This window comes from Arachis ipaensis, chromosome B02 (assembly GCF_000816755.2).
Source record: "Arachis ipaensis cultivar K30076 chromosome B02, Araip1.1, whole genome shotgun sequence".
In the NCBI taxonomy this organism is placed as follows: Eukaryota; Viridiplantae; Streptophyta; class Magnoliopsida; order Fabales; family Fabaceae; genus Arachis; species Arachis ipaensis.
In genome coordinates, this window is record NC_029786.2 from 101,961,231 (window position 1) to 101,972,647 (window position 11,417).

The window sequence follows — 11,417 nt, forward strand, 5'->3', positions numbered from 1 at the left end:
TAAAAATATGTACTAAAAATATATTATTAGATTATTAAACTAAAAAAATTAAATTAATAACTAAAAATACTACTAAAAAGTTGTAAGTTCTATTCGCATTGAGTTTTTCTTTTCAACTGAACAAAGAAATGCCATAACACGATTCTCTTTTATTGTGAAAGTATTGTTAGTCACAAATAATAATTGATAAGTACTTTGATTGACGCATTTATTTAAGAATAAATAATCATTTTTGATCATGAAAATTTTGGAGTTAAAATAACTAATCACAACAAAAAATTAAATTAATATTATACCTATAAAATATTAGTATTATTTTATAAAACACATATACGGACACGGACACAGAACACGACACGACACGACATGCGACACGACGACACACAAATTTTAAAAAGTTGTCGGACACAGGGACTCACATATATTAATAATATAATAATATAATATATTCATTAAATAGAGATATGTCTTAATAGAGATATTTTCAAAAACAACCTTATAATATGCATTTCTTCCTCAAGTGTATAAGTATTCAAAAGTTAAAATCTTAAACTTCTTTGTCTTAATAGAGATAGTAAGAATTTTGTACAACTCATGTACACAAAAAAAAAAGTTATCTAAAGTCATATTATTTCTCCATCATATATGGTTGATATCTTCATCATTAAAAAAAGTCACTCTTTCTAACTCCGGTTCATCAAGAGAAAGGTGAGCAACTTCAAGAACACCATTTTCTTCATCAATTGGTGAAAAAGCATCTCCAGCAATATCCCACATCATAGTTTCTCCTTTATTGTATTGTGGAGTTTTTCTTGAAAGAAGACGAAAATTAGTGTGGACAAATAACTCCGGTTCATCAAAAGAAAGGTGAGCAACTTCAAAAACTCCATTTTCTTCGTCAATTGGTGAAAAAACATCTCCAGCAATATCTCACATCATAGTGTATCCTTTATTGTATTGTGGAGTTTTTCTTGAAAGAATATGAAGATTAGTGTGGACAAATATTAAATCTTCTACACGTTTAGGCTTTAATTTGTTTCTTTTTAGAGAATGGATAAAAGAATATGTGCTCCAATTCCTTTCACAACAAGAAGATGAAGATGGTTGTCCTAGTAGCCTAAGAGTAATTGGTTGAAGAAATTTTGCTTTACCACCATGAATTAGCCACCAAGATTTTGCATCAACTATGCCTCTATCATTCAAAGAGTCATAATCATCAAAGACACCTCTACCATCAGAATCAGAGGTAAGAGCAAAACAGAAATGGAGGACGTAGAAGAGCACCACGGAAGAGCACGGGAGCAGCGCAACGGTCATGGTAGAAGTGTCGACCAGGGAGGCAGCGAACACGGCAGCGAGAACTGGAACATTGACAACAACAAGTGGTGGTTAGAGAAGCAACGAACACAGCAGCGAGCACGAGAACAGCAATGACGAGCACGGCGGAAGTGGTGACCAAAGAGGCAGCGAATAGGCACCGCAGAAGTAACGACAGTGAAAAGGAGATGCTGAGATTGAGAGTGAGTGGGTGTGGTGAAGGACGACGAACACCCACGGCAGCGACGATCGGAGATGGCGGCTACGACTGGAGGTGGCGGCAGACTAGCGGTGAGGAGAGGATGAATGGGTGTGGAGCCACTGAGCCAGAGACGGTTTGGGGGTGGAGGTGGAAATTAGGTTTTTTACTTTTGTGATTTGTCATAATAACGAGAAATGTATATTTTTTCAAATTTCATATATCTTATCTACAACTAGGGCTGGAAGTGAGTCGAGCTGAGCCGAGCTAGACCAAGCTCAAGCTCGGCTCACGAAAATTGAGCTTGGCTCACGGCTCGGCTCATTAACAATCGAGCTTATTTCTTAAGCTCAAGCTCGGCTCACCAAAAGCTCACGAGCTGGCTCGAGCTCACGAGCTGGCTCAAATAAGAGAAACATAGATACATAATCTATAATTTTATATCAATAAATTATAACTTATATATTTTTAAAAATATTTGAAAAGATCAATTTTATATATTGTTTATCTATTAATAAATTATAAATTTTTTATTTATGTCTTATATTAAAATTATATGTAAAAAATAAATATAAATATTAAATAATTAAGATTGTTATAATATATATATATATATAATCGAGCCAACTCACGAGCTAATGAGCTGAGCTTATCCAAGCTCAAGCTCGGCTCATTTAATTTATGAGCTCAATTTCAGGCTTAAGCTTGGCTCACCAGCTCACGAGCTTAGCTTATCGAGCTGTTAACGAGTCGAGCTCGAGCTGGCTCATGAGCTGGCTTGACTCACTTCCAGCCCTATCTACAACATAACAGAGATATAAGTAATTTTAATTTGTTTACCGTGTAAATGAAATATGTAAAAGAAATAAAAATTGATAAATATGCTATAAATTATTTATTTAAAAAAAATCCTCAAAAAGCAACAAGGAAAATTCCCAAAACTGAAGCAACAAAATTAATCAGAATTTCGAAATCAAGTGCAATTCTAAGAAAAGTTCAGCTAATAAATGTTACACTTTAAGACAAAGACATAATAAACTATGGGTTCGCAGTACTTTTCAGGGTATGAAAATGTTGTTTTATGGTAAAAGAAATAAATATTTTCATCAAAAAAGAAAATATTCCGTATCATGCTATGATGATATTCAGAGAAATCTTTATAAGAGAAGGTGAAAAAAGACAGTTGAAAGAGGAGATTGAGATTGAGATTTGAGAGGGAGCTTACCATGACACTATTCCCTTTTATCGTGAAAGTATTGTTAGTCACAAATAATGATTAAAAAGTACTTTGATTGACGCATTTATTTGTGAATAAATAATCATTTTTTATTTGTAGTTATTGTTTTGAATTTGAGGGTTGTAATTGGGTTTGTTTACGGGTTGGACATGACAAACAAAAAAGAGGTTGACCATGATGATAAAAGCAATTTAAAAATTTAACATTTTTTAACGGATCAATTTAAAATTTAATGATTGAATATTTTTACTAAATAATACTAATTTTTTTATGGATATAATGTTCATTTAATTTTTTACAGTCAATTTTATTAGTTTTCAAATTTTTTATAGTAAAAAATAATTAATTATTTTTTATTTATTGCACAATTTTATTTTCATGTGTGATGCCAAAATTAAATTTTGGAAGTTGGAACACTCCATACCAAATAAAGTACGTACTTACCCAAAGTTTTAAGCATTTTTTGGGGAACAAAATTGGATACTTGATATTAGATAACTTGCAACTTAAGTTAATTAACTAAGAAAGGTGTTGTATTCTACTTATGGTTTATTAGTCAGCAATTATCCAAGATTCCAAGGTACGGTAGACTAATGCACTTGTTAAAGATAAACTTTGAAAAATCCTAAAACCAAAAAGGGCTGAAATAATAATAGAAAATTTTTTGATTTTGTAGTTCGTTAAAAAACAATATATATAACTCTTAAAACAAAAATATTATATCATAATAAATTCTATAATATAAAATATAATGCTAGTAGTATAATAAAAACCAACTATGTCAATCTATGCTTTATATAATGAAGTAGGGCGGCTATACATAGCGCACTGAAACGCCATTTTTTTGTTTGGTGCACCAGTCAGTCGAAGGAGGCAAGAATAAAAATACATATTTTTTGTAGGTTTTTTTCGCAATTTCGTATAAGTTAGAGGGATCACTTTTAGAATTTTTAAAATGAATACATTTAACTTAATGGTCAGAATTAGTTGGACACTCAGCATTTGGTTAACAACTATTACTGCCGCTAAGTGCCTCCTCCAGCCCAAGTTCTCTTCCTCCCCTTCCCCTCCGTCGCAATCGCACCGTCCATTCCATTAACTCCACCGCCGCTAACTCCTTCTTCTCCCGACTCAGCTTAACTCCTTCTCCTAACCACTCACCGACGGTGGCTTGGGCAGCGTCTTGTTCCAGCAACTCATCCGACGAGATTCGGAGATTTTGAACCACGAAACGCTATTTTTCTTTGGGATTGAGAAAGTGTTCAGTGTTAACGATTCTATTTTTCTCACCTCTGACGACAACGGAGTCTGATCTGCATTGTCGGTTGTCTTCGGCAGTTGATGGCTTCGCCGTCTCCATCAATGGAAAGAAGGTACCCGTTGTATTATCACCCTTCACTTGATTTACAAATATCTCCCTTTGTTTCGTCATAGGTCTACAATTTTCTTGGAAGGACATCCCCCAATTTTGCGTGTTTCGCTAAATTACCGCATTGTTGCTGTTTGGCACAGGGTTGCTGGGATGAAGATACCACTGGGGGCGTGCATGTCGCCGAGGAAGCAGAAATGTGCGACGAAGCAGACCACGGAGTTGGATCGTTTGAGGGCGAAGGCTTTGCAAGGATGGAGTCGGACGAGTACGACTTATAGGAAGATGAAACAGAACACGACCATCATGAAGAGGCCGATGTCGACAATGGGGATGCGGTTGAAATGGAAGACAATTTGGACGGCGTCGGAGGAATGTCTGACAATTATGCGGATGATGACTTGTACGCTGTTGATTCCGGCGAATCGATAGGTTGGATTGAATTTTTGAACTTGAGCGAGGAGGATGTTCTCTGCTTTAATTTCGCAGATGTTGACATTGCATTTGAGTTCTACCAGCAATATGCAAAGCACCATGGCTTCGGCGCGAGACGTTCCAGAAGCGAAAAACGTGGCGAAGTAAGGATACAGCAGGAGTTCGTGTGCCACCAACAAGGGTACCGATCCCCAAAATTCTACTCGATGCCTAACCAGCAAAAGAGGCCGAGGGCCGAGACATGGTGTGGATGCCCTGCAAGGATGCTACTCCGCATGGACGATGAATCAGGACGTTGGCACGTTGCGTACTTTTCAGACATGCATAACCACCACGTTCTTGAGTTGTGATTTTCTTCCATGCTCCCAGGCCATCGGAGGATGAGCGAAGCAGACATCGAGCAGATGAACGACATGCGCAAAGGGGGCATTGGCGTCTCGCGAATCCACGATTTTATGGCGAGCCTAGCCGGCGGATATCATAATGTCCCGTACGCAACAAGGGACATGCACAATGTAAATGGGAAGCAACGAAGGGAGGGTGGCCTAGATGCGGAATCGTGCCTAAGGTATCTTCAAGAGTGCAAGGCAAATGATCCAGCACTGTACTACAAGGAAGTTGTTGATGGTGAGGGCGTGTTGCAACATTTGTTTTGGTGTGACGGCACCAGCCAAATTGATTACCAGGTGTTTGGAGACGTGGTTGCATTTGATGCAACGTACAAGAAAAACGTTTACCTTTCACCTCTTGTAGTATTCTCCGGTGTGAATCACCATAACCAAACGGTTGTCTTTGCCGCTGCACTGGTGGCAGACGAGAAAGAAGAGACCTATGTCTGGCTGCTTAAATAGTTGCAAACTTCAATGAAAGGGAAGGCTCCCATGTCCATAATAACCGACGGTGACAGGCAAATGAAGTCTGCGATCGAGCAAGTTTTTCCAGAGGCTCACCATCGAATCTGTGCTTGGCATCTACTCCGAAATACCACGAGCAACATCGAAAAGCCTAAATTCACCAGGATGTTTAGGGATTGCATGCTTGGCGACTACGAGGTCCGAACATTCCAGAGAAAGTGGTTTGAGATGGTTGAGAAATTTGGCATCGCCGATAAAAGATGGGTACAAGACATGTACGAGAGAAGGCACAGTTGGGCCACAACACACATACGGGGAAAGTTCTTTGCCGGATTTCGAACAACATCAAGGTGCGAGGCCTTGCACACTGTGATATCACGGTATGTTAAGTCTCGATATAGTTACACTGAGTTTTTACGTCATTTCCATCGATGCTTGATGTTCGTGCGTGCAAAGAAAGTGGAGGCTGATTTCGAGTGTACAAAGGGTGACCCTGTTATGACCACCAACCTGAAACAGTTGGAGCGGAGTGCAGAACTACACTCAGACAATTTTCTATTTTTTTTGTTCCCATTCTTGACAGGGCCTGTGCAATGAGGGTGGTTGATTATGAAGACAACAGTTTCTATTTTATCCACACCGTCTCTCGATACGGCACTTCGGGAAAGGATTGGCGTGTTGTTGCAACGTCTGATATGAGGGCGGTCCGATGCACGTGCATGAGAATGGAATGTTTCGGGGTCCCCTACGAACATATAATTGCGGTGCTTGTTCTTAACAATGTTCATGAAATCCCAAGGTCTCTGATATTGTCGAGATGGACCAATGATGCAAAACTTGTGGCGGTGCAGTCGATGGGCGTGATTTGGGATTCTGTACAACTGACGCAACACTAGTGCCTGATGGATTGGTACTGGAAAGTGTGCAAGATTGCATGTCACAGCACTGAAAAGTTCTAGTTTGCAAGAGACATTGCCATGCTGATGCTGAAGCACTTCGAGAACGAAGATGCAGGGGACACCAGTTTTCCACCCGAGGGGCCACCTACTGAGGGTGGCAGAGCCCCGGCGCAGAATCCACCCAGGCGCAATACAAAGGGTAACGGTGCTCACGGTGAAAAGAAACCCCAGCGATGTCGTTTGTGCCGGGTGGTGGGACACAACAAGACGACGTGTCCAGACCGCCGCACAATGGAGTCATCCAGCGCAGTTGCAGATGACATGGATTCGATGGACACTGACATGGTGGGTTAGTCGCTTTATAGATGATCTAGTTAAGATTTCTGCCCTGTTAAATGGTTCTAATCATTTGTTTTTTACCTTGGTGTCAGCTCTATGATAACCTATCCGGCGATCTGTATGCGACCGCAAAGATTCCTTTATTCCAATGCTCTGATAGTGACATGCAGGCTGGGTTTGTTAACAGCGACTTCGCTGAGACCAACACATCCGGGCCAGTCATGTCTCTCGCTGATTGAGCAAAGGGGGCCTACAGTCGTCACCACCGTGTGTTGCAACGGTAGGTTGGTCGAACCCTTTCACATTCTTCAGTAGGCTGTAGCCGCACACCGAATATTGTCTTCATTTCATCTTGGTACAGAACCGTCTGAATTACAAAGTTGATTTTGTTAAACTACATATACCTGAGGATGTCTATATGCCGTCAAAGTTAAAACAAGTTTTTGCTATGTTGGCCTTCGTTGGTATGTGGCTGTGCTCTATAATTAGCTGATTTTAATCGTGTATTTTCAGTAAAACCATAGAGAGGAAGCGACGACTGATTCCAGAAGTGGAGGTGTGAAGTGGTGTCGTGCGAAGAGCTGCAAATCCACTGTCAAACCTGATGTATTATGTATCGCTCGTTGTTGACCCTTTTGTTGAACCGGACATGGTAGTTAGGGGGCATCTTTATAGAGATTCTATGTTTAGTGGATATTTTGTATGTATGGTAAGTGGATATTTTGTATGTAACGTTTAGTGGATATTCAGATGCACGTCTCCTAAAAAAGCTCCCTTCGTCTGCCTCTTTGTAGTAGACATTCGGAACTGGTTACGTCTTGCAGTAGCCTGTGTACTCGTTGGAAAATGCATGTGGTTCAATCGCGGTTTTGAAATGCTTTGTAATGGATCATGGCTTCTGGATGTAATTTAAAACACCCGCTTAAAACACCGGATGTGTGAATTGAATGCACTAAATGAAGTACGGTAACAACTTTGAATCAATAAATAACTACTACTAATTATCATTTTTAGGAGATTAATAAATCATTGTGAAGTTTCAAAATTCAAAATTACAAAAATTAGGTAAAGTGAAGCGAATTATATTCAAACTTCACAGCTTAAAATTACATTCAAACTTCACAGCCATTGGCACTAATTGACATACCTTTCTAATATTGGGAGATCACTCTATTTGCAATGCTACGTGCACATTAACACCAGAAAATATTATCGTGTTTATCATCTAAAGCATAAGTTAATGAGGGCAAGGTATGCCTAAAAATAAAATATAGATTAAAGATACAAATATATGGACATGCAGCTTGCAGCATTGTACTTGACAAACGGAGGCAAGAAAATAACATGGACCGAGTTACTTGGATGGGGTGGGGGGTGGTGGTTGGGGGGTTTAGGATACAGGAGTTCTCAATATATATGCAACCGGTAGTCTTGCGGCGCCAGCCGCTCAAAGACACACACATAGCCGTGTCTTAGTTGGCATGTAGTTGCTAAGGCAGACCAGCCTACTCCAAAACATCCGTTCGTCCTCTCGGCATAGTGCGTATACTGAACGGTCTACGCGCCCCTCTCGTTGGTAATCAAAATTGGGCTATCCTCGTAGACTCCCGGCAGAGGTGGGACATTTGGCTGGAAGCGATGACATATTTTTTAGGGTGAGAGCAATGAAATCATTGACTAGAACAATATCACCAGAAATAGTTGCCTTTAAAAATAATTGTCGGCACACTTACGAGAAAACGGCATGTCAGGGGGTGTACGATTGGCTTGACAAAAAATGGATTGGTTGATCTGAACCCATCGGCTATGTGCATTGACCTGGGGAAATTATAGGAAATACATCTTTCAAATTAGATTGCTTGGATGAACAAAGAATACGAAGCCATTGATCGAAACAAAATTCAAATTAGTTCTCTCTCATGTTATAATAAAACATTTAGTGCAATTACATAATAAAAACTCCTTAACATATGAAAGAAAATTTTGTTCTTTAAAGGACAAGTATTCAATCTCTCAACCGGTTATATTATACGAATACAATCTCGTGGTTCAATTGGAGCATATCCGCATGTTCATTATTCAACGTTTGTACAGATTTTATACACCATCGTAAATTATCATTGCTCATACAAAAATTATCTCGTACCCATTTTTTACCTGACCCCTTTCGGTCACTCCCTATTGCCTATCCAAGTTACTAGTTTTGTATAAATTCAGGATTAGTACCCAGCCCCAGAAAAAAACCTTCCGATGATGTAAAAGGTTGATTGACTAAATAGTCTTCCGTCCATTCAAACGTCACTTCAATAGTGCAAGGTCCAGATCATATCCAATCAAGAAGAAAGGATTATTTGGACTAAGTTATAGCCAAGATACGCATTAATTGCGTCGTCTGTGTACTCCACATAATTATGATAAATTAATTGATCAAACAGACAGTTTTTTAACAAAAAAAATTACAAAATAAAATAAAATACACCATCAGTACGCATAGCAATTAGCAAGGGTTTAATGAAGGGGTTAATGAAGGATCGTAACAAACCGGCAATTGCTAGCCACTGTATTGACGGATTACATCATAGTCTGACCGACAATGCACGCACGGAGCATGATCAGCACCTCCATCATCGGGGTTTAGAAAACTACTTAAACATAAACAGTCCCCAAGAACTTCCGCACCTCGTATTCGGCCAGGCATTGCACACACGACACACTGGACAAATCGCTCGCATCATCCATGGTTTCGCGGGTACGGCAACTACCGAAACGGCATGACATGAGCTCCTCTGGGTCTGCCGGGGGTATCTCCAACCACGGGCCCGCAAACACCTGCGTGAAGACCTCTCTGCACCTTTTGACAACACCGAACTCACGGACCACACCAAAAAATTCGAATCCAAGGCGGATCTCATCCTCGTCCTTGTCACCAAGCGACAGTAGCAGCATCAAAGAGATGTAGCAGGCCTCCACATCGCCCAACTCTGCTGCCTTGGCCAGGGTCTGTATACCACCTCTGCGGTGGCCAAACAAGAATAAATGAGCCATCCCCATCCGGAGCAGAGCGGCCGGATTCCACGCTGTGGCGCATCAAAGCAGAAATGTCATTGCAGGCCGCCCAGCATAGTCCAGGAAGCAAGCAATCGGCAACACCAATCCCAAGGCATGCCTGTACACGGCGTCAGAATTGCATACAGCTGCAAATAACCTGCAACTCGCCTTCATGTTGAACAGATCTTGAATCGAATTCGATGTAACCATCGGGGCAATACTCGACCATATTTCGTGAGGAAGAAGATTCAGCGGACATTCGTGCTGAACGGATACGTCCACTCTCTTTATGCCCTTCTGGGAACTTCTGGCTATTTGCAAGGACTTCGTGGAGGGATTATTGGAGATTATAAAGAGGATGCACGAATTTGTAAATGACCTTGTGGCATTTTACTTTTTAATATACTGCCATTGGGGGGAGGGGAAGGGGGGTTGTGGTACAGTACCGCATACGTTTTCCTAGATGTTTTCTTCGTTTACCGATGCGTCTAGATGGTATAATAATTATATTGATTAAAAAAGTATTTATCGTATTTAACTGGGAACACATATTTAACTAGGAACGACATAGTATCGTTTTTATTATATCCTAATATTATATGAAATTATAGGAAATAAGCATCTTTCAAATTAGATTGCTTGGATAAACAGTATTCTGTCCATTCAAACGTCACTGTAATAGTGCAAAGTTCAGATCATATCCCACTCAAGAAGAAAGCATTATTTGGACTAAGTTATAGGCTTATAGCCAAGATACGCATTAACTGCGTTGTCTGTGCCATCCACATAATTAATGATAATTTAATTGATCAAACTGACAATTTTTTAACAAATAAAATAAAATGAATTACACCATCAGTACGCATAGCAAGGGCTTAACGAAAGGGTTTATTGAAGGATCATAACAAACCGGCATTTGCTAGCCATCGTATTGGAGGATTACATAAAGAGAAACCCACAACAGTACAGTTGGGGTAGGATTGACAAGAGTGGTACATAGTCACGGTCGTTCAGATGCGTGCAAACATTTTTTTCAAGAGCACCGTGGTATCTTTGCAAACGTCTGTCAAGAAATTGGTGTAGCTCTCGAGCTGCCCAGAAATACGGAAAACCTCCATCATTTGAACACCTCTTTGTACGTCTTCCTCGTCTTCGTGATAAAAAATTAGCAACATGGAACACAGGTAACCTGCTTCGACGCTGCCCTCCGTTGAGGCCTTAGCAAGCAGTTCCATCCCTTTGTCACGGTGGCCAAATCGGAGATACTCCGCGAACCCATGTCGGACTATAGCATCCATATTTCCTACTTCCACGCAGCGATCAAGGAATATCCTTTCAGGCCCGTCGAAGTGAAGTAAAAAGTGCGCTAACAATTTATACGACATCGTCGCATGCTTGTATATAGCGTCTGAACTCGCTGCACCGAGGAACACCCTACACGTTGCCTGCATGTTGAACAGATCCTCAATCGAATTCGATGCAACTATCGTGGCAATACTCGACCATATTTCACGAGGAAGAAGATTCAGCGGGCATTTGTGTTGAACAGATATGTCCACTTTCTTAATGTCCTTCTAGGAACTTCCGGCCATTTGTAAGGACTTCGTGGAGGGATTATTGGAGATTATAAAGTGGATAGACGAGTTTGTAACTGAGCTTGTGGCATTTTGCTTTTTAATATACTGCCATTGGGGGGAGGGAGTTGGGGGGTTGTGGTTCA

General features: G+C 40.3%; 3 protein-coding genes across 3 annotated transcripts; 2 read left to right on the forward strand and 1 right to left on the reverse strand.

Annotated features, from left to right (window-relative positions):
• Positions 4,467-4,907, forward strand: LOC107627886 (putative protein FAR1-RELATED SEQUENCE 10). Its single transcript, XM_016330699.1, has one exon. The coding sequence runs from the start codon at positions 4,467-4,469 to the stop codon at positions 4,905-4,907; it is 441 nt and encodes a 146-aa protein (XP_016186185.1).
• LOC107627888 (protein FAR1-RELATED SEQUENCE 5-like) lies at positions 5,421-6,888 on the forward strand. The gene is made up of 4 exons (XM_016330701.1): positions 5,421-5,929; positions 5,995-6,286; positions 6,404-6,655; positions 6,742-6,888. Exons 1-4 carry the CDS (start codon positions 5,421-5,423, stop codon positions 6,886-6,888), a joined length of 1,200 nt encoding a protein of 399 aa, XP_016186187.1.
• Positions 10,708-11,082, reverse strand: LOC107627889. Its single transcript, XM_016330702.1, has one exon. The coding sequence runs from the start codon at positions 11,080-11,082 to the stop codon at positions 10,708-10,710; it is 375 nt and encodes a 124-aa protein (XP_016186188.1).

Bases quoted from the DNA above. Each gene is read 5' to 3' on its own strand.
- LOC107627889 (XM_016330702.1), bottom strand. From the start codon at position 11,082: ATGTCGTATAAATTGTTAGCGCACTTTTTACTTCACTTCGACGGGCCT.
- LOC107627888 (XM_016330701.1), top strand. From the start codon at position 5,421: ATGAAAGGGAAGGCTCCCATGTCCATAATAACCGACGGTGACAGGCAA. The intron at 5,930-5,994 runs GTTGGAGCGGAG...CATTCTTGACAG, and splicing joins ATGACCACCAACCTGAAACA to GGCCTGTGCAATGAGGGTGG. The intron at 6,656-6,741 runs GTGGGTTAGTCG...CCTTGGTGTCAG, and splicing joins ATTCGATGGACACTGACATG to CTCTATGATAACCTATCCGG.
- LOC107627886 (XM_016330699.1), top strand. From the start codon at position 4,467: ATGGAAGACAATTTGGACGGCGTCGGAGGAATGTCTGACAATTATGCG.